The sequence below is a fragment of the Anolis carolinensis genome, chromosome 3, assembly GCF_035594765.1.
Source record: "Anolis carolinensis isolate JA03-04 chromosome 3, rAnoCar3.1.pri, whole genome shotgun sequence".
NCBI classification, from domain to species: Eukaryota; Metazoa; Chordata; class Lepidosauria; order Squamata; family Dactyloidae; genus Anolis; species Anolis carolinensis.
The window spans coordinates 287,438,800-287,462,539 of NC_085843.1; the positions used below are offsets into that span (position 1 = coordinate 287,438,800).

General features: G+C 44.8%; 1 protein-coding gene and 1 long non-coding RNA gene across 2 annotated transcripts in view; one reads left to right on the top strand and one right to left on the bottom strand.

Moving 5' to 3' along the window:
- Positions 1-2,917: 2,917 nt before the first annotated feature.
- On the bottom strand, positions 2,918-5,989 carry LOC134297942 (uncharacterized). Its single transcript, XR_010004915.1, has 2 exons — positions 5,463-5,989; positions 2,918-4,825 (listed from the first exon to the last, which is right to left on the bottom strand). It is a non-coding gene; the product is annotated as an uncharacterized LOC134297942 (long non-coding RNA).
- A 1,875-nt stretch (positions 5,990-7,864) lies between these two features.
- LOC103280851 (uncharacterized) overlaps positions 7,865-23,740 on the top strand; it is a 97,191-nt gene continuing 81,315 nt past the window's right edge. Inside the window, exons 1-9 of the mRNA XM_062976995.1 lie at positions 7,865-8,140; positions 8,229-8,313; positions 11,739-11,983; positions 12,093-12,376; positions 12,463-12,734; positions 16,114-16,718; positions 17,769-18,345; positions 19,490-19,689; positions 21,842-22,222. Of these exons, the coding sequence (XP_062833065.1) occupies positions 7,865-8,140; positions 8,229-8,313; positions 11,739-11,983; positions 12,093-12,376; positions 12,463-12,734; positions 16,114-16,718; positions 17,769-18,345; positions 19,490-19,689; positions 21,842-22,222 (2,925 nt within the window). The remainder of the gene's footprint in view (positions 8,141-8,228; positions 8,314-11,738; positions 11,984-12,092; positions 12,377-12,462; positions 12,735-16,113; positions 16,719-17,768; positions 18,346-19,489; positions 19,690-21,841; positions 22,223-23,740) is intronic.

Sequence of the window (23,740 nt, forward strand, 5' to 3'; positions counted from 1 at the left end):
AATTCCTAACAGCCTACTGGCTGTTAGGAATTGTGGGAGTTGAAGTCCAAAACACCTGGAGGGCCCAAGTTTGCCCATGCCTACACAATGGATAAATGGATTCAAATTGCAGGAAAAGAGATTCCACCTAAACATTAGGAAGCACTTCATGATGGTTGTAGTTATTCGAACATGGGATTCGTTTTTACCTGGGAATCCAGTGGGGTCTCCTTCAATTCTGTGGAGACTTTTAAGCAGAGGTCGGATGGCCATCTGTCAAAAGTTAGATGGTGGATTTTTGCATGGCAGAAGGAGGTTGTACTAGATGGTATTGCGCCAAATTGCTGTGTGTGTTTGTGTGTGTGTGTGTGTGTGTGTGTGTGTGTGTAAAGAAATCCTTGCAAAAAGATGTTTGCAGGAGATCTCTGCAAAAGAGCTCAGCTTTGCAGAGAGCTAAGCCACGCCTAAAACAACAATGTATCTGTTTGATGGCAGATGGCTTGATTTGTCAGTTGGTTTGTCAGTTGGAATTTGAGCTTGGAGGGAGAGCACAGAAATAGACAGGCTCTCTGGCTACGGTCAAGTAGCTGATTTAAATATGCTATGCTGGATGTATATTGAACGCTGATTGATTAGTTATTGATCTTATGCAACTACATGGACATTGTATGATTGCTGAACTGTTTATTTGACTCCAACTCAACAAGTAAAGTTTCCTTTTGTTCTTTCAATTCATCTGCCTGGTCTGAGTCTTTTGCACATGGTGTTAACTGCACGCTGCTGATTCCGATGTACACTCACCTGGTAACAGATGGCCCTTGGGGTGTCTTCCAAGTCTAGGATTCTATCATTCCAAGGCAAGACACCCAGAAACTGGATGTAGTCCTTCTTTCTCAGAGTGAAACTTTCCTAACCTTCCTGTGAAGCCCTAGAGCAGTGGTTCTCAACCTGTGGGCCCACGGGTGTTTTGGCCTACAACTCCCAGAAATCCCAGTCAGTTTACCAGCTGTTAGGATTTCTGGGAGGCCAAAAACATCTGGGAACCCACAGGTTGAGAACAACTGCCCTAGAGTGCTTCTGGCTGCTTGCACACATGGGTTCATTTCCTTTTTGAAGAAAGGAGGAGAAAGATGGCTTCATTTTGGGCCATTCATATCTCTATATTCCCTTTGGAAAGGCAGATAACCAAGTGCTGTGGAGCACATGGGAAAAAACAAGGGAGTCCTGCCTAGGAAACCAAGGGTTCAGGACAGAGAAAAAGCCAGAGCAGAGCAGCTCAAAAGACCCCTCTATTGCCATTCTGCCCTATGTGACAGTTCAGAGTGTTGGGATGGGACTTGGGACTTCTAGATCCACAAATCACTCTGCATCAAATTTGGGTTGATCCCTGCAAGAAGTGTATTCAACTTCAAGGAAACTATGTTTAAAATGGGGTAGGAATGTGGCCATTTATTACTCAGGAAATGGGTCAGAGGTGGAGCATCAGGATCAGCCATCATTTGCTTGGCTTCTGATTTTGTTTTGTAGTTTGTTATAGTTGCCAATTAGTTAGCTACATAGTTTCAGCATTATATATTATGAAATTTCTGCTTTTTTGTGTTTTTGGTTTTTTATTCTGTTTCTTTTATTCTAAATTTTATTCTATTTTATTCTATTTTCCTAAAAGTGGGTTTAGAATGGTTAGAACCACTGAGAATGGAGTGTCCAATAGACCTGGTTTAGATTAGATTAGGGTTTAATACCTAATCTAATGTCCCTTTGGATATCATTCCCCATCTGTATGTTGGTCCCATGGCTCTGGATTTGATTGTTATTCCTCAGTAATATTCCTATTATGTTAAGTACAACCTATATATATATATATATATCTGCAGTATTTTGATCATCATCTATTGGGTGCCAGTTACTCTCTTTCCAGCTGCCCAGCCTCCCAGGTTTGCTGTTAGGACAACAAAGTTTGGAGAAGATGCTTTCTGGATGGAAGGTGTGTTATAAATGAAATGATATAGATTCCCTTTTTGAATCAAAGCTTTGTTTCTTCCCTTCTAGTGCCTCCCACCACAGTCCCAACTGAGACAACCACATCAACCCACACGCCAGGTATGTGGTCCCATCACTCGTATTTGAGTCCATTGTAAAGGAGATGCAGTGAAAATGGGGTGGGGAAGAGCCTGTCTTTCCTGAAGGTCCCATTGTCACCCACCATAGGCCCATAGCTTAAGCCTGTGGGTTCAAGAAAGAAAGCCCAGCCCTTAAGTCATCCATATGAAAAGAGATTCCACCTAAACATTAGGAAGCACTTCATGATGGTTGTAGTTGTTCGAACATGGGATTAATTTTTACTTGGGAATTCAGTGGAGACTCCTTCAATTCTGTGGAGACTTTTAAGCAGAGGCTGGATGACCATCTGTCAAAAGTTGGATGGTGGATTTTTCCATGGCAGAAGGAGGTTGTACTAGATGGCCCTTGGGGTGTCTTCCAAGTCTAGGATTCTATCACTCCAAGGCAAGACACACAGAAACTGGATGTAGTCCTTCTTTCTCAGAGTGAAACTTTCCTAACCTTCCTGTGAAGCCCTAGAGCAGTGGTTCTCAAACTATGGGTCCCCAGGTGTTTTGGCCTACAACTCCCAGAAATCCCAGCCAGCTTACCAGCTGTTAGGATTTCTGGGAGGCCAAAAACACCTGGGAACCCACAGGTTGAGAACAACTGCCCTAGAGTGCTTCTGGCTGCTTGCACACATGGGTTCATTTCCTTTTTGAAGAAAGGAGGAGAAAGATGGCTTCATTTTGGGCCATTCATATCTCTATATTCCCTTTGGAAAGGCAGAGGACAAGGTGCTGTGGAACACATGGGAAAAAACAAGGGAGTCCTGCCCAGGAAACCAAGGGCTCAGGACAGAGAAAAAGCCAGAGCAGAGCAGCTCAAAAGACCCATCTGTTGACATTTTATTTATTTATTTTATTTATTTACAGTATTTATATTCTGCCCTTCTCACCCCGAAGGGGAGTCAGGGCGGATCACATCACACATATAAGGCAAACATTCAATGCCTTAACATAGAACAAAGACAGAGACAAACGCAGCTCCGAGCTGGCCTCGAACTCATGACCTCTTGGTCAGAGTGATTTGTTGCAGCTGACTGCTTTATCAGCCTGCGCCATAGCCCGGGTTATTCTGCTCTATGTGACAGTTCAGAGACTTGGGATGAGACTTGGGACTTCCAGATCCACAAATCTCTCTGCATCAACTTTGGGTCCCAGTTGCTCTCTTTCCAGCTGCTCAGCTTCCCAGGTTTGCTCTTAAGACCCCAAAGCGTGAAGGAGATACTTGATGGACTGAAGGTGTGTCATAAATGAAATGATATAGATTCCTTTTTTCAAAACAAGGCTTGGTTTCTTTCCTTCTAGTGCCTCCCACCACAGTCCCAACTGAGACAACCACATCAACCCACACACCAGGTATGTGGTCCCATCACTCGTATTTGAGTCCATTGTAAAGGAGATGCAGTGAAAATGGGGTGGGGAAGAGCCTGTCTTTCCTGAAGGTCCCATTGTCACCCACCATAGGCCCATAGCTTAAGCCTGTGGGTTCAAGAAAGAAGGCCCAGCCCTTAAGTCATCCATATTGTCAAAAGTGTATATGGGACAATGCAAGACTAGGAAGCCTTCAGCTTGAGACATTCCAATCAGAGTCTGGACTGGAGTCAATGGGCTACTGGAAAGACTCAAGAAAGGCAGCCTTGGATGGTCAGCTGAGAGTTGGGCAGGCCATTGACTTGCACAAGGGAAGGCCAGATTAATCTGTTTGAAATCCACCCAGTTCTTTATCTTCCTTATGATCTTGCATTGCCCTCAATATCTTATCTTGCTGAAGGCGTTGATAGGCAACAGACTGCATGATTAGTTAATGAATGAAAAGGCAACCAACCCATCAGCTCAAAATGTTTCTCTTCAAGAGTCCTATGAGTAAGTATCTCAGACCCCTTCCACACTGTCCCTATATCTCAGGATCTGATCCCAGATTATCTGCTTATCTGGCAGTGAAGACTCATAAAGCAGATAATCTGGGATCATATCCTATAGAGCAGTGCATTTAGTCCTACTAGATCCACTTTTCTTGATCCTGCTTTCCATGAAAGCCACCCCAACTTCTCTGCCAGGTCTAGGGCTGCATCTTCTACATCTTGAGCAAACAGTGAGGAAAGGAAATAGGATCAGAGAAAAGGCAAAGGAAGCCCTGGTTTTGCCAAAGCTCTAGGCCAGAACCACTTCTCCTTCTCTGGAAAGTGGACTTTCCGATGTCCTTGGGTTCCTTGAGAGGCATGGAGAGCTGCTCCCTGGATGGCTCCTGCTAAAGAGTTGTAGTGCTTGCCTCTTCCATCTTGAGTAGCCAGGTGGACCATAGAGATTACTGGAAAGGGGAAGGAAGGGAAAGAGAAAATGGAGAGGGCATGCAGAAATGGCTTCCTTGTCTGCATAAGCTTTGCTCTAAGTGACTGGAAGGGGAGGTCCAAAAGGAATCAGCAGTGGACATTCACTTTCTGGGTTGGAGACCTTTCCTCAACCATGGTTGGAGCTGGAGTGGTCCTTCCTTAGGTCAAACCACTCTTGTCCCTTTCTCAGATTCCTCCACTTCCTGTGACTTCTCCTGCTCCTTTGACGCGGACTTCTGCTCCTGGATGCAGTCGGACACTGACAGCTTTGACTGGACACGGCACAAGGGCCCTACCTCCTCCTCGACCACAGGACCATCATTTGACCACACCTCGGGAGGTAAGTCCTGAAGGGTGGGCCTAATGGATCTGTCCCTCTTTGCTGTCACACCCGAAGGTTGCGGGAGCACCCTGAAAACCAGACAGGAGCCAGTATAACACACAAGCAGTTTATTGAAGCATATATATATAAAAATGGTAATGGAATCCCGGCACCGAGCAAAACAACAAAAGTAAACACGCCCCAACCTAGCAATTTCACCACACAATACAACATCCACACCTTAAGGTTGAGCCAGAAAAATCACATCATACACCTCCACATGGACAGAACCCACAACGCATCATCTACGCTTGCGCACTCTGTCAGAGTTTGGATAAGCATACATGCAGCGGAAGATCAACGAAGAATCACTGGCACCAATAAAGAGGCTGAAGCCTGTTTGGCTTTCTACAAAAGATTTACTAACAAACGGAAAACTTTCAAGACGATATATACATACAGAGTGCAGAGAGGCAGAGAGCAGAGGGCAGAGAGATAACACAGGGAGCTATTTATAACCACCTCTGCTGTCTGATGCAATACACAGTTAACTCCTTACACACTCGCATAGTGGACAGCAGACAGCGCATGATGCAATCTCCAGCTCACATTGCATCACTATAACTCAATTAAATTTAAACAACTCTATATACAATCATTCTCACTTCAACACACTCCCTCTCATCTCCCCCCCCCCCCGCCAGCCTCCCACCCCAGGCATCTCACCTACGGCAGAACCTCTGCCCTCCTCCCATGACCAGCATGTCAACCGCACTCTCCCTGCTCCTCCTGCTTCTCCTGACCAGGAGAGCCACAATGGCGGCACCCACTTTCCCTCACTTAAAGGAGAGAACCACGGACATGGGAGCCATGCCAGGAGGGAAAGAGAAACCTCATGGCAACACAAGAACAATCCAGCTCGCCAGCAGGAGGAAAGGCAGGCAATGGGAAAAAGCTGTCCCCTGGGTCCTAGCGCCCACCCATCATCCGCATTATTTATCTCCACTATACTCTCACAGTAGTATCTTCCAGACTGTAATCTTTAAAGGAAACTATAATTATCAAGGCTTAAATGTGGACTAAAGTCAAAACATATCAAGTAGTCTCCACTATTTAAACAGTTTCTGAAGACTCCAATTGGATTTGGCAACCCTTACAGTTTCCTTTAAACATTATAGTCTGGAAGATACTACTGTGAATTACAACAGTTGACTGTACTTATTATTTTCATTATTGTTGTTAACTCTCAGGTAATAATGTTTGTACGTGATGCTCTAAATAACATAGTGCATTTTATGTTTTGAATCTTTATAGTATTTGCTTATCTTTTTCACATAGAAAGAAGATAGCTCTATACTCAGAGAGGCCTGACTATTTCTGTGGCCCTTACATGTCACATCTCTTTTTATGTTTTGAACCTTTATAGTGTTTGCTTATCTCTTCGACAAACTCCTGACAGATGGCCAGCCAATATCTCCACAATCTCCACAATAAAAATAATAATAGAATCCTACAATCACAGAGATAGGAGAGACCTCTAAAGGCCATCCAGTCCAACCCCTTCCTGCCATGGAGAACACAATCCAAACATTCCCAACAGATGGCCATACAGCCTCTTGATAATAATAATACTAATAGCAATATCATGGAATCCTTATGTTTGCAGACATCCCTAAGAATCATCCAGTACAACCTCCTTCTACCATGCAAGACCACACAATCCAAACACTCCTGACAGATGGCCATCCACCCACTATATAATAATAATGATGATAATAAAGATAATAATCATGATGATAACAACAACAACAACAATAATAATAATAATTATACAACTATACAATCCAATAATTTGGAGACACCCCTAAGGGCCATCCACCCCAACCCTTTCTACTATGCACCAAGACACAATCTAACCATTCACAACACTTTGACAACGTATGAATACTATACAATACTACACAGCTACAAAGACCCCCTCTACTCTCACCACTTTCACATTACACAAACAACCAAATACATACTAAACATAAAGACAACCATACAACAGACATTCAATACCACCACTAACTCAAATTTCTCACCAACACCACCAGACAACGCCACAGCAACGCGTGGCCGGGCACAGCTAGTATATATATATATATATATATATATATATATATATATATATATACACACACACACACACACACACACACACACACACATACACGCAGTTAGCGAAATGAGTCAGTTAAAGTATTAGTCCTTAATATGAAGTCTTTAGCAATTCAAAACAAGTTCAGCAATGTCCTTGTTATAATCCACCAGTGAAACTCGATAGTTTCACAGCAAAGTCAAGGATAGTCCTTCAGAAAGAGCCAAGAACCAAGTGCTGCAAACTGCAACTATAATCCACTTGGAGAGTCCCGTCACGAACAAGGAAAGTGAAGTAAACAAGGCAAAGTCAGTCTCGACTCAGGAACAAGGAAAGCAAGGTAGCAAGGTGAGGTCTACTCGGGAATCATGGCACGGCGCAGCTTGCATGGAACTGGGAACCTGGTGTGGTTTCCAGACAGGAGACAAGACTAGGAGCTGGATACTGGAACCTCTTCCAAAGAAAGGCAAAGTTGACACCGCAATGAGAACACTAAGAGGAACACCTTTAAGGAGACTCCAAGGTTGCGAGATTAAGGGAGTGCAGGACCCACAAAGCTTCACACGGGAACAGTTAGTCATTATGGAGCCTAAGAGCTAACCTCTTGCTTCTTCGAACTGCCTCCTTTTTGCTCCGATCTCTCGTAAAACACTCCCTCCGATTGAAAAGCCCATCTTTGATTGAAAAGCCCATCTTCGCCCAAAACAACACCATCTGGTGTAGGCAAGATTGACGAGGCATCGGAATGTTCTCCAATTAGCAGATCCTCTGGCGTTATAACATCAGGCAGCTGCAAGGCCAAGGGGCCTCGTTCTGGGCCTGGAATGTCTCCTGGATCCGTAGCATAGTCTGTTTCCAAATCCAACTCCTGATGAAATATAGGCCACGATGGCTGAGCCCACAACATTTGTTCAGACTGGAAACAAAGCCCATTCTCCTCCAGCCACCAGTTCCCTCCATTCTGTGCAATTTCCCTTGTGCTGACAGCATGTTCTCCTTTCCAGAGGGCTTCTTCATCTACCTGAAGAGCAACGAGGCCAACCCGGGGGACATGGCCCACCTGCTCAGCCCCACCTGTGCCTCTAAAGGGCCCTGTTGCTTCCACTTCTCGTACCACATGTATGGTGTGGCCCGCACCATGGCCCTCCATGTTTACGTGGTCCTTGATGGAGGATCTCCCGAGTTAGTCTGGTCTGAGACGGGGAACCAGGGAGACCGGTGGAAGAAAGCTGAAGTCTCCATCGCTCACACAGGAAGGCTGCAGGTAATGGAGGAGGTGTGTCACAGGCCTGACCAGAAATGCAGGATCTTGACTGTATGTGGAACTCACTGGAGAACTTTCCTTTCCTTAGATAATCCTGGAAGGTGTGCGGGGAGAAGACTTCCGCAGCGATGTGGCCGTGGATGACATTTACATGACACGTGGATACTGCCCAGGTAAGACTCTTTAGAAGAGATCCCTCAGAGCTGCAAATGGTGCTTCTCTTTGATGGAGTGAGGACGACCTCAAGGGTTTTCCAAGTCCTATAATACTTTTATGAAGATGACGAGTGGTGAGAAGGACACCTAGCTCTCTGGGTTTAATACAGAGGGGAGGCTTCACACTCTGAAATACACCTGTGTGTCTTTCTCTACCATCAATTTTGTGAATTTAAGGGTTTCTTGTTCACAAGACTAGTTGCAACCAAAAGCCCAAGTGTCAAAGACACACAATGTCAGGGGTGACGACGGTGGGGTGAGACCCTGGTTGCCGTGCAGAGTGGGTTCCAAAAATCATCATCCCGGTCTCACCTCCTTCTCCAGGCTGTCTTCCCATGCGGAGAATAAGCACTGGTCAACAAACACTCCAGCAGGCGAAGGGTCAGTTGTTTAACTGTTGTTTAACTTTATTTACATAACTATTTACAGTTGCAATTATTCACAATAAATCCCGGACACATGGCTGTGTCTCCTCGGCTACAGAGCATAGCATTCATAGTCCATCTCCAGAGAATGCTCACGCCGAACACACACACTAACAGACAACACTCCTCTGCATTCCACAGACCAAGAAGGAAGTCCCGGTCAAACAAACTCGACCCCATTGGTCCTGTGATACGTCAATCAAAGCAGGTTCTTATTAACTCCATAGTTACTGAAATGCCTTGCCGAAACTCACACAGAAGGCATTTCTAACAGCCTAGATTGATTTCAACATTTCACACAATTCACAATACCCTGACACACAAAAGAGCCTTAGGACTTAGCCTTCCTTGCAAGTCCATTGAGATGCCAGGAATACATTGGAAAACACAAGAATATCTTGTCCTTGGGGGTGTGCATTGAAATGCCAATTATTGATAGAATCCTATTGTTGTTACTTTCATGTATAGTTTCCCTTCCAGTTGCATTTATACATTGTGGGTCATATGAATTTCATACTCACTGAATTTATTTATTATTTATTTATTTACAGTATTTATATTCCGCCCTTCTTTCTCACCCCGAAGGGGACTCAGGGCGGATCACATTATACACACATAGGGCAAACATTCAATGCCCTGATGAAACACATCAAACAGAGACCGAGACAGACAGACGCAGAGGCAATTTAACCTTCTTCTGAGGGGATGTTCAATTCTGGCCACAGGGGGGAGCAGCTGCTTCATCATAAACTCTGACCGCACTTCCTCATTCCAATGTCGTAAATTAGTTAAACTTGCCTCCCCACTTTTTTTTATAAGTGGTACCTTATTTCCTACTTGATAGCAACTATCTTTCAGGTTGCTAGGTCAGCAACGAGCAGGGGCTATTTTTTATTTTTAATTGACGGGTGCTCACCCCGCCACGGGCTGGCTTCGAACTCATGACCTCATGGTCACTTGTGCGTTTTTTGAATGGTGCAAAAATGGTGTCTTCAGTGTCCTGCTTGATTCCTTAAGAATTTTAAATCAGTCTCAGTGCATTATTCCACATCACACAAAGGAACAATGAAGAGATGCATATTGGTGATGGTTGCATAATGCTGCTGTTCAAAACAAGGAAGCGTAATGCATCTAATGCATATGTTGTATTTCTTATCTGGGGTCTATGTTCAGCACAGAACATGTTTAAGAGGATGTTCTCGGGATCCGGCACTGGATATAAACATATCTTTGGATTATTGGTCCATGAGACGTATAAATATTACAGCTACCGCATTTCTAGCAAAACACAAATGTCTGCTGTTGTCAAGACAGAGTCCACCATGGTCACCAAAACAAACCAGCGTTCAGCTGAATCTTTCATTCTTATTTTAGCCCAAAGTATTGTGGGATAAAAGGTTGAAAGGAAACAACAGAATGTGTTTTTTTTTGTTGTTGTTATAGGACACCCGATCCCCACCACTACTGTGACGACCACGACACCCATCCCACCCACTTTTGGTGAGTCTCCTAGAATGTCCGCTCTCTCATGTGTTTTGTGTATCCAGTCCTTATACTTTCCCCACATTCATTACCTCTTTGGGAAAAGGTTGAATTGGTCCCAGATGTTGCCAGGTGTAGGGAGAGGAATGGGTGTTGCTTGGTGGGTTTATGGGGGGTCCAGCATACAGGAGAGGTTGTGAGGTTATATCAACCCCACTTGCCTAGTTTCCAACAGACCTCACAACCTCTGAAGATGCCTGCCATAGATGTGGGTGAAACATCAGGAGAGAATACTTCTGGAACATGGCCAGGCAGCCCAGAAAACACACAAGAACCCTATCTAGAGGAATGCCTCCTTCCCCAACAACATGTGTCTCTTCAAGTCACTTAGGACCAAACTGAAGCTATTGTACTTTGGACATGGCCTGACGTGTTAGAGAAAGATGGAGGCATTCAGAAAAGAGCAAGGCCATGCAACAAGTGGAATGACTCCATGAAGGAAGCCATGGCTTTGAGCTTCCAAGATCTGAACCATGATGTAGAAGTCTCCCATTCATAGGGCTGCTGTCCATAGAAGGGGACTCAGAGTAAATTGACATCAGTAATGGTATTCTGATCTATGTTCCACACATGTTCCCAAATAGAATAACTACATAGATGAAGGGATGCTCAGAGATGCTTTAGATGTTCCTCCCTGTTGTGGCTCAGCCTCAGGCTCTGTGTGATTCTGATGACAATTCTGGGATGCAGTTTCAAGATGATGGGATTCAGGTTCAGGATGAGTTTCAAGATGATTCTGATGGGAATTATGGGTTTTAGGTACAGGATGTTCCTGCTGTGGAAAATGAAGAGCAGGGAGGCTTTCCCATGGGAAGAAATGTTGTTGTCAATGAGGATGGTTCTCAGGTGCAAGAAGCAGAAATGGAAAACAGCTTCCATCCTCAGCCTGATAACACTAATGAGCTCAGTGGCCTTGACGATGGGGCCGCATCTCTCGATCGTGCTAGTCGTCTGGAATTTCGGGGGTTGTGCAGAAGTCTTAGAATAGCAAATAAGAAGGAGGTCAAAGGGCAAAGAAATGCCTTCATGTTACGCTATTAAAGCAGTCTGCTGAGAGGGAAATCTTGGTCAAAGCAATTTCCTCGCTTGAATCAAGAACCAAGACTGCTTTCCTGTGTTACCTTATGGCTTGGATGTAACCTCATTTCTGGGACTTTGATGTCTATTGAAAAGACTCTGCTTTATGTCTATTGTTCCCATGGATTTGTTTCTTACAGCCTTGTTTTGCAACTATCTTTTGGAACTATACTTTAGCCTTTTATGAACTGTTTTTCCCTATTTTCTAATAAACTACAAAAGACCACTTTCGGTGTGCAGCCTGGTGTCTTTAGCAAGGTGAAGCTAACCTGAAGTGCAATACTCCTTCAATAGGAAGCCTAGTTTTGAGCTTTCTATTCCTCTGTTTTCCTCTGGCAGAATCCTGCGTGGTGTCGGGGGACCCCCACTACTACACCTTTGACCAGCAAGCCCACCACTTCATGGGCAACTGCACCTACACGCTCTCCCAGCCCTGTGGCCCTGACAGCCTTCTCCTGCCCATGTTCAATGTGGAGGCCACCAACGAACACCGAGGGGGCAACACGCAGGTCTCCTACATCAAGAGCGTGGATGTGGATGTCCAAGGCCTCCGGATCACATTGGAGAAGGGGGGGACCGTGAAGGTACAGTGTGAACGGCGAGGGAGAATCATTCCAATAGCATCCCTCCCTTGCTTCAGTCCTTAGCCCATCATCTTGGATCTCCAACAGATGTTCTTGAATCTCTCCCCAGGTCAATGGGGAGGAATGCGATGTCCCTTCTGACCTTGCGCCATTTGTGAGAATCTTCCGCAGCGGCTTTTACATCGTAGTGTCCACAGTCTTTGGGCTGAGAGTCAGGTTTGATGGAGACCATCAGGTGGAAGTGACTCTCCCAAGCATCTACAGGGGCAAGGTGTGTGGCTTGTGTGGCAACTACAACGGCAACCCCGATGATGACTTCCTGAACCCTCGTGGGGAACTAGAGCCAGACTCCACCAGCCTGGGAAACAGCTGGCTGGTTGGCAACCTCACAGAGTAAGTTGCACCCATGAGGGAAGTATGAACCCCTCACCCAGACATTCCATTTTTATCAGGTAAATCCTGTCACTCTCTCCTCCCAGTTGTTCCCCAGGGTCCAGTCCTGTCTGCACAGAGGATGAGATCAAAGAAGCTCAGAGCAGCCACTCCTGTGGCCTCATCACAGACGTAACTGGGCCCTTCCGGCATTGCCACAGCACCCTGAACCCAACGGTCCACTTTGATGGCTGCGTCTATGACCAGTGCGCTCTGCCCCAAGACCCGGGCTCCCTTTGCAGGAACCTCCAGTCCTATGCGGACGCCTGCCAGTCCCACGGTGTCCACATCGACCCATGGAGGAATGCCACCTTCTGCCGTAAGTCTTGGGGACAGCTATGGTGGTTATCAGGAGAACATCTCTGCAGGTGGAGAAACACACCATGAAGCCAATCACCATAATGAACTAAGTAACATGGTGGAACTTATAGAGTTCCATTGTGAACCATTGAAGCTAAGCAAAAGTACAGGATCCTGAGTGGAGCTTGTAAGAGTACAGTGGGATGGAAAGGGTTAATAAAGAACACTGTGAAAGGTCAGAGCAGATAAAGAGAAGCATCTAGAACTGTTTAACTTGATAAGGATAAATACTGAAAACAGAGTTGTAATAGAGGTAGTTGGGGAAGGAAGGAAGGAGTAGACTGAAGCCACAGTTGCAATGCAAATACTGTATATACTTGAGTATACGCCTAGTTTTTCAGCCCTTTTTTTTAAGACTGAAAAAGCCCCCCTCGGCTTATACTCGGGTGAGGGTCCTGGTTGGCTTATATTTGGGTCAGCTTATACTCGAGAATATAGGGTACATTTATTATTTTTCTCTATTATTATCGATATTATTACATTTATTATTTTTCTCTATTATTGTTGCTACTACAGTAGAGTCTCGCTTATCCAACGTTCTGGATTATCCAACGCATTTTTTGTAGTCAATGTTTTCAATACATCGTGATATTTTGGTGCTAAATTTGTAAATACAGTAATTACTACATAGCATTACTGCCGATTGAACTACTTTTTCTGTCAAATTTGTTGTATAACATGATGTTTTGGTGCTTAATTTGTAAAATCATAACCTAATTTTGATGTTTAATAGGCTTTTCCTTAATCTATCCTTATTATCCAACATATTCACTTATCCAACATTCTGCCGGCCCATTTATGTTGGATAAGTGAGACTCTACTGTATTACATTTATTTTACTCTATTTTTATTATTATTAATAATACATTTATTATTTCACTCTGATCTCATTACAGTATTATTATTGCATTTTTTATTTTACTCTATTATTACATGTATTATTATCCTGTATTCATTATTATTATTATTACATGTATTGTTTTACTCTATTATTATTAAAAGGATACATAAGCACATTTACACTGAAGAAGATGAGAGTAATGATTTGATCAGAGCTGGACAGTCTTATCTTAAATTTGAGCTTTATGTAAATACTCCAAAACATTTAACCCACCGATGCCTCAATTAATGTAATTTTATTGGTATCTATTTTTATTTCTGAAATTTACCACCCTCGGCTTATACTGGAGCCAATGTTTTCCCAGTTATTTTGTGGTAAAATTAGGTGCCTCGGATTATATTCGGGTCGGCTTATACTCGAGTATATACGGTAATCGCTGGCATGAAACAGAAGGTTTTGGATGAGGTTAGCTGGGCTTGGGTGGAACCCTACCACCATCTAGTGGCTTCCTAAATTACAATGTCTTTCCCATTGGCAATAATGTTAAAGGCACATAACACAGCAGTAAAAATATTAGTACAACCATTATTGAACAACATAGTCCTCTATACGAAACTGCATATTACATAAACATGCAGTGACCATATGATATGAGCACAAATAGATAAAAATGGTACATTAATAATATAATAATAATTTTATTCTTATACCCCGCCCCATCTCCCCGAAGGGACTCGGGGCGGCTTACATGGGGCCAAGCCTGGACAGAACAATATAAAAACAAACAATAAAACAGATCAATCAGACAATAAAAGCAAGTCATAAAAAACCACATACAAGATAAAATGATAAAATCATGGATTGGGTTCAAAGGATCTAGACCCAAGTGCTAAAAGTACAAATACATCATGTCCTCAGGGAAGGGTGGTTACTCAGCTATGATGGCTATAAAGTGCCATTATAATACTGGGGAAGGCATACACTGTTAAATGGGCAACAGGTCGATCATTCTATGCAAAGGGTCTTGAAACGGTTCTTCCTAGTGATTTCCAGGCATATGTAGTTAAAAGGGCAATGTGATTTATTTGGCAACAAGATCCCTGCCTCTCCATTCTTAACTTTCCTCGTGGCATATCTCCCTGTCCTTCGCCCTGTTCTGGTATTTCCAAGATTGTGCTGGAGGGATAGATATGCCTCCATCCTGCCTGCATGTGGCTGGAGACTCATTGTCTAACACCGATTGCATCCAATCTTCCCAAACATCAACTTGTTCACTGCCAGTCTGAGTCTATATCACTAGTGAGTCAGGAGAGGAAAAGAGCATGGGCATTTTGGGCATAATTCCAGAGAAAGCCGTTGAAAGTATTATGTTTGCAAAATTATATAGTTCATGTTTAGCCAGTAGGTCTGTACCTTTAACTGGTAGTATGTTTGTACTTGGAGCTTTATCAATCAGATACAGGTGGAGCTATGTTTGTCATTTATATATTCTTTGCACTCTGCCTGTATTCTCTCTCTGAGTTTTTTGTTCCTGCATTATGCTTCTGTTACAGCATTAAAGTAAGTTGACCACATTACTTCGGGGCTATGTTTCGGTTGCAGCTTTACTCTCTTTTTCTTTAATACTCTGCAACCTAAGGTTTTTACCTTTGCTAACAAAAGCAATGTGTGGAGGACCAGTAAGAAAATTGGGAACTTTGGCCCACACTTTATCTCGGATCTGCTTGCTTTCCACAGCCGTCTCCTGCCCTCCCAACAGTCACTACGAGTCCTGTGCCATCGCTTAGTATGCATTTGGTTGTTTGTGTACTGTGAAAGTGGTGAGGATAGAGGACACTGTTTATGTTGGATTAGTGAGACTCTACTGTATATTTGTAATCTTATATTATCTGCCTAGAACTGCCCCTTCTACACAGCTGTATAAAATGCACACTGAAGTGAATAACTGGCAGTGTGGACTCAAGATAATCCAGTTCAAAGCAGATAATATAAGATTCTAAATGGGTAATATAGCTGTGTGGAAGGGCCTTGAGTCTACACTGCCATATAATCCAGTTAAAATCAGATAATCTGTATCTTATAGGCCTAACTGTGCCTGTCCCCTGGACTAAGTAGGTTGCTAGGAGATCAAGTGGGTGGAGCTTAGCCCTCTAATTGGCAGCAATTGGATAAAAACAATTATTCCTTTCCCTCTAATTGGGACTTTATTTTTCTTTTATTTTTGTTGTATCAACCTAGAGCCATGGATGATGGGTTGTGTTGTCAAATTTCGAGGTTGGGTAGCCTGTAGTTTTGTTGTTTTGTCCGCTGCCCTGATGCCATCACTCTTTTATATATATAGATAGTGCCTAATTGCTTTCACTGAGTGACTCTGCTTGTGGTGATTTCAACTGCGAGTGATTCTGGAGGTTCATTCAAAGGTTTTTAAAGAGTACTTGATAATTTAAAGGAAACAGCTAAAATTAAGTGATTCATTAAGTCTCCTTGTTTTCCACAGCCGTCTCCTGCCCTCCCAACAGCCACTACGAGTCCTGTGCCATCGCTTGCCCCGGGACCTGCGTGGACCCACGTGCTCCTGCCGCCTGCAGCCTCCCATGCACCGAGGCCTGCGCCTGCGACAGCGGCTTCCTGCTCCACGGAAACGGCGCATGCGTTCCCAGCCACCAGTGCGGATGCTGGGAGCAGGGCAAGCACTACCCGGAGGGCTCCGAATTCTGGACGGACGACACCTGCTCCTCCAAGTGCGTGTGTCCCCAGCGAGGTGGACGCCTGGACTGCCTCAGCGCCCGCTGCCCGGCAGACCATTTCTGTGGGGTCCAGGATGCGGTCCCTGGCTGCTACCCCCACACCTTTGGGGTCTGCTATGCCTATGGGGACCCCCATTACTACACCTTTGACAAGGCCATGCACCACTTCATGGGCAACTGCACCTACACGCTGGCCAAGGTCTGTGCCAACCCCGCAGGGCTGCCGTTCTTCAACGTCGAGGCCAAGAATGAGTACCGATGGGGAAACCCCTCCGTGTCCTACGTCCAGAGAGTCGTGGTGGATGTTTACGGGGAGCGGGTTGAAATAGTGAAAAATGAGCACAGCCACGTGCTGGTAAGTGACCAGATGTCGCACCTCAGGGTAGCTTCACCTTGCTATATACACAAAACTGCACACAGGTTGAAGTCTTTTTAGTTTTTTAGAAAATAGAAGATCAAAGGTTCTTTAAAAGCAAAAGTAAAGTTCCAAAAAATGGTTACAAAACAAAGTCATAGAGAACAAATCCAGAAATCACGAGGAGTAAACAAGGTCCCAATAGAGCATGACAAAGTACCAAGAACATGAACACAGAAGCTGCAAGGTAATCCAGGAAAATGAGAGCTTGCTTCTTGGTTGAACGAAAAGTTCCTTTGACAAAGGTTTGTCTCCAAACACAGTGCTTTAATACCCTTCACAATGCATGAAGGCATTTCTCTGGCCTCTAACCTCCCTCTTGTTTGCAATTCTCACACTCTTCTGAACCCTGAATTCCAAACGGTCAGCTCGATCTAAGGAACCTGTTTCATCAAGGTCAGTCTGCTCATTAGTTTGCTGAGCCTCATTATCAGACTGAGAACTGTCCCCCTTTTCCAAGTCCATTCGCACCTGTCTAGTTTCAGTATCAACAACCTCATTCCTTGCTGTGGCAAAATGAACTTGCACTCCCCGATCCTCATCTTCTACAACAGGGACATTTTGAACCTGGTTGTGAACCTGAATCCCATCATCCTCATCAGAATCAATCTGAGGTTCCAGCTGAGTCACAACACTAGACACCCTAGTCTTTGTTTCAGTTTTGATACCGAAAGCAATAATTGATCCATAATGAAACATTATTATGGGTATTGACTTAAGCCAAACAATTTAAAGACATATTGAGGAAGGTCTTTCAGCCCCCTGGGCTCCTGGAAGTGCAAAGTCCCCAGTGTCCCCCATTCCAAGGGAGCAATCTACACTTCCCGTAGGGTCCCTGGAGTGAATAGCCTTCTTCTCTTCTCTGTCCTTTGGCGGAGCAATTAAGAGACATGAGCACAGAACACAGATTAAAGCAAATGAGTGTTTTTCAATCTCAAACTCTTGCAAGGAGACCTTAGGATACTCCCTCTTCTTTGACTCCTTTTTTAGGTGAACAAAGTCCGAATGACCCTCCCGGTGCATCGACTGGACGGTTCCATCCGTGTGGAGAACAGTGGGCGCTACGTGAGGCTGGACACAAATTTCAGCTTGTCAGTCTCCTTTGACACTGGTCACACGGTGGAAATCCGGTTGCCCACTGCCTACTCCAACCAGACCTGCGGCATGTGTGGCAACTTCAACGGTCACCCGCAGGATGATCAAATGATGCCCAACGGACAGCAAGCGTCCAGTTCCACTGAATTGGGAAACAGCTGGCAGGTCCCCAACTCAGAGCATGACGAGCCTTCTTGTGGCGCTCCCACAGAGGATCTCCCCCCTTGTGCTCCGGAAGCGGAAGCCCTTTATGCCTCGGAGGCCTTCTGCGGTCTGATGACCAGTGTCCAGGGGCCTTGGGCCCCCTGCCTGCCTGTGGTCAGCCCTGGGACATTCTTTGAGAGCTGCGTCTTCGACCTGTGTGCCTCGGGAGGAGGCCAGCAGCTCCTCTGTGGTGCCCTGGAAGCCTATGCAGATGCCTGCCAACGAGCCGGAGTGAACATTGCCACGTGGAGAAATGCCACCTTCTGCCGTGAGTAGCCACACAAAGTCACATCCCTTCAAGGCTCAGGAGGATCAGGAGTCTTGTGGGCATGATGCCCCATAGAGCCAATGGCTAGGTATCATGATGACCATAGAGACGTTTGGGACAGGTATGGCTCCAAAACATGCTGTCAGTTTTGGAATAGGAGCTCCTTCCATTTGAGTAGGCAGGTGAGGTCCACCTTTCAGCCCCATTCTTGTGCTGTCATCTCACCTGCTTGCAGTGTTGTGGTAATCTCTGAGTGGTTAGACTCAATTAAACTCTCTCTGGGGGAGATTCCACCAAAATCAGCAGAGTAGCAAAAGCAAAGCTTTCAAATGCAACAGTTACTTACACTGGCGAGCAAGAGAAGCTTTTTAGGATTGCAATGGACTGCAGAGTCTCAATAAAAGTTCAAAAAGTATTTATTCAGGTAAAAAGAACTCCATTGTAGATAGAAAGGCTTGGGAGCTGTCTAGATTACTATAGACTGGTTTCTAAGGAAAAATAAGAAAGGAAAAATAACAAACATCTACATAGTTACATCTTGCCAGGAGAGACAGCAAGATGCTTCTTGTTAGCTTGAAGAACAAAGGGAGAAGAGAGAACCAAAAATGGTTCCAACCGCATGGTCCAGTTTATTGGGGCCATAAAAGACATTCTGACCAATGGGAAGTTAGTGTCCCTAAAGATTCACATTTCTACTAACTTCAAAGTAAGGGATGTGACGTAAACAGGATAGAGTGAAACACAGTAAAGCCGGTCTAGGAATGCTTTGGAAACAGGGAAAGGATTCCCTCAATCTAACTCTATCATCTATCTGATTACATTTAGACTTGAGTAGTCCAGGATGATTTCCCAACACCTAGTGCCATGGTAGATAAGGACACAATGTGCTATTCAAGTGTAAAAAAGTTATGCATCAGTGCTCCATAGAGCCCAGGGATGAGAACCTATAGAGGTATAGCAATCATGTATGGTTCCAGATCATCCGTTTTCTTCAAAATGAATCTTAGCGGAGAAGGTCTTTACCTGAGAATGTGAGACCTTTCCCTGTGAAAAAACCCACACGTGAGGGAGGTATTACTTTGGCTGAGGAAGCACAAAGGGGAGTTTGGAGACACTGACCGCAGTATCTCACTTTGTTTTGCAGCCCTCCCATGTCCCCCCAACAGCCACTACAATCCATGCGCCAGCTCTTGCCCGGCCACCTGCTCCGATCCAGGATCCGCGGAGAACTGCAGCCGGCCCTGCGTGGAGGGATGTGAGTGCGAGGGAGGCTTCCTTCTCAGTGGAGGAAAATGCGTGCCAAGAGCAGACTGCGGTTGTTTCTTGGAAGGAAGATATTTTGAGGTGGGTCTCCTATACAGGCATCCTGGGGTCTGGACCATCTTAACACTAGCCAATGTAGTCTGAACTAATGGCTTTTTCATAGTCTAAATTAAAGGGACCTAAGAGTCCTAGTAGACCACAAGCTGAGTCTAAGATATTTTGAGGTGGGTCTCCTATACAGGCATCCTGGGGTCTGGACCATCTTAACACTAGCCAATGTAGTCTGAACTAATGGCTTTTTCATAGTCTAAATTAAAGGGATCTAAGAGTCCTAGTAGACCACAAGCTGAGTCTAAGATATTTTGAGGTGGGTCTCCTATATAGGCATCCTGGGGTCTGGACCATCTTAACACTAGCCAATGTAGTCTGAACTAGTGACTTTTTCATAGTCTAAATTAAAGGGACCTAAGAGTCCTAGTAGACCACAAGCTGAGTCTAAGATATTTTGAGGTGGGTCTCCTATATAGGCATCCTGGGGTCTGGACCATCTTAACACTAGCCAATGTAGTCTGAACTAGTGGCTTTTTCATAGTCTAAATTAAAGGGATCTAAGAGTCCTAGTAGACCACAAGCTGAGTCCAAGGTATTTTGAGGTGGGTCTCCTATGCAAGCGTCCTGGGTTTGGGCCATCTTGCACCAGCCAATGTACCCGTAACTCTTTCATAGTCCATGTGAAAGGCATTGAGGATTCTTAGTAGGCACAAGCTGAGACTAGACAATGGTGTCATGTGACAGCTGAAAAGACTGTGAGGTCCTAGGTTGCATCAGTAGGGATCTAGGTTCTGCATCGAAGGACATCAAAGTCCCATAGTGGAGTCTCCCTTTCTGGATTTTGGGAGGGTTGCAGAGCAGGATGTCTTGAGGGCCTGGAAGCAGTCTTCCTGTCTGGCCAAAGAGGGTTGGACTGGATGTCATGAATACTTTTTGAACCTTAAAATGTTCTTTAATCCATTTTCTGTGGGACAGAGTGCATCAATCACTTTCAGAGAAAGAAGTAGACACGTAGACCCAGTACTAGTTTTATAATAGCTATGTTGATTACACAGACAAAGGGGAAACATCACATATACTCTAGCAGACATTCCTAATCCATTCGTTCAGTCATCCATACTCACTGTTGTTCTTCATTCAGTCGATCTTGGAAGAAGGCGGATGTTCAAGACTGTACTCCTTGCAGATCTGGCACACTTTTCCAAATGAAAAGGGTCTCCTTGTGTAGCAAAGTTTGCTGTTGTTCTTTCTTGGTTGTTTGACAATCTGTCATTCAGCTAAGACTTGCTGAAGCTCCATCACGTTCGGAACAGATGTTGTTTTTCTTCCTTCACATGAGCCATTGTTTCTGACTTCCTTAACTTAAAGCAGTGGTTCTCAACCTGGGGTCGACAGATGTTTTTAGCCTACAACTCCCAGAAATCCCAGCCAGGTTACCAGTAGTTAGGATTTCTGGGAGTTGAAGGCCAAAAACATCTGGGGACCCCAGGTTGAGAACCACTCACTTAAAGAGTCATTGTCTCTGCCATGTAAAAATATATTGTTTACAGCAAAAGGTTATGTTTTCTCCATCAAATCTTAACCACCTCCATAATGCCATTTTCTGTTTTAATTTTAAGATGGGATCTTCAGTCTTGCTTATTTATTTATTTATTTACAGGATTTATATTCCGCCCTTCTTTCTCACCCCGAAGGGGACTCAGGGCGGATTACAATGAACACATATATGGCAAACATTCAATGCCAACAGACAAACAACATACATTAGACAGACTCAGAGGCATTTTTAACATTTTTCCAGCTTCACAATTCCGGCCACAGGGGGAGCTGTTGCTTCACCGTCCAGTAGTGGCTGTACTTCCTCATTCCTTTCCTCGTGTTTTGCTGGCAGTTTTATGGTGTTGTAAATTAGCCTCCCGCATAAAGCGTCCCTAAATTTCCCTAATTGACAGGTGCAACTGTCTTTCGGGGCTGCATAGGTCAACAGCAAGCCGGGGCTATTAATGGTCAGAGGCTTAACCCGACCCAGCTTTAATAGCTTGGCTTTAATAGGCCCTTAGCCAGAATGCAATTGTACAAATTCATTCAATCCACTCATCACAGGGTGGTCCTTGGGGTCTCTTCCAGCTCTGCAGCTCTATTCTATGACTCTGTGACTCTCTTCTTCTCTCTCGTTCCACAGAAAGGAGAGGCTTTCTGGCAACCAGACTGCGTCAGCCACTGCATCTGTGCGGAGAATGGCAACCTGGTCTGCAACCCAAAATCGTGTCCAGAAGGACAGCTCTGCAAAGTGCAGGACGGGGCACTAGGGTGCCATGTGCCGGAGAAAGCCACCTGCCACATCTATGGCGACCCCCACTACGTCACCTTCGATGGGAGGCTCTACCACTTCCAGGGGGGCTGCAACTACACGGCCGTCAAGCTGTGCTCCAACGCCTCTGAGCCATTCTCCATCACGACCCGCAATGAAGACCGGGGCAGCAGCACTTGGACAGCTCTCAACTCCGTGGCCGTCTCCTTCCGGAACCTGCACGTCACCCTCAGGAAGAACAAGGAGGTCTATGTGAGTATGACACAATCCATGAAGAGGTTGGAGCATTTGTCTTGGATCTTTTGAGGGTGTGTTTGTGTGTATTGTCAGGGAACCGGCGTCCTGACTGATTGATGCGTCAGGTCTCACCTCTGCTCACCCGTCAGACCACTTCAGCAACAGCGAAAGTGGCACCGACAAAGAACGACAGCTCAGTCGATCTTATCTGCTGAACCCAGCGGCAATAAAGACTTTATTTACAGTAATATTTACAATGCTAATAGCCAAAGCTGTCTGGACACATCTTGCCTCCACAAGATCAAATCATGGAGTTTCGCTGTCTCTCTCTGAGTTCATTATCAGTGAACTGAAGCACTTCCCCTGCATTCCACAGTCCATGACATATCTTCCTGTCATGTAACTCAAACAGAAGTCTTAGTCCTTTGCCCTTCTAGCCATCAATCAGGTCTCGCTGTAATTAACCTCTTACTGCTGGAATGCTTGCCAGAATGAATACACACTTAAACAGCCACAATAGATTAAACATTTCACTACAATACCACAAAAATAGCAACATGCATTTGGATAGGTGATGCATAGCACGTATTGCATGCTTTACTTTCATCCCATTCAACAAGGAACATACGCAGTTCAGACCTTAGTGTTTTTGATACCCTGGCTTGAAATCTCAGTTTCTCAGCTTCCATTGTGACAGTGGAGAAATCCACAATTAACTCATTCCCACTTAATAGAATTATGAGTTGGAAAGAACATCTCAAGGACCATCTAGTCCACCCCCAGGCTAAAGTAACCTGGGATGCTTCCCCCCCAACTTCTCTTTGAAAACCTGCAAAGGAGAGTCTGGCCTATTCCAGACTCTGTATCTATTGATTATGCACTCCAAAAGCTTTCATTGTCAGGATGATCTTCCCAAATTTAGTTGGAACCTACTTTTTTGTCATTTGACCTTCAGGGAAAATAAAGGAAAGCCTAATAGAGGTAAAGGTCAGGTTTTCCTCTGACATTAAGTCCAGTCGTATCCGACTCTGGGGGTTGGTGCACATCCCCATTTCTAAGCCAAAGAGCTGGCGTTGTCCATAGACACCTCCAAGGCCATGTGGCTGGCATAACTGCATGGAGCGCCTTTACCATCCCTCCGGAGTGGTACCTATTGATCTACTCACATTTGCATGTTTTCAAACTGCTAGGTTAGCAGAAGCTGGGGCTAACAACAGCAGCTCGCCCCACTCCCCAGATTCGAACCAACGATCTTTCGGTCAGCAAGTTCAGTAGCTCATCGATTTAACCTGCTGCACCATTGGGGGCTCCCAATAGAGTCCCTAAAATCCCCTTCCAGGAGTCCGCTGCTAAAACAGTAAATCTCTGTTTAGAAACAACGATCCAAGGAGTCCTCATGTTCCAAAATTAGTTTATTCTGCCCTGTCAGAACATTTTATCTTGTGTTTAGTCTGAGTGTTAGAAGCAAAAGCATCTAATAACAACAACAACAACAACAACAGCAACAACTTTATTCTTATATTTGACCCATCT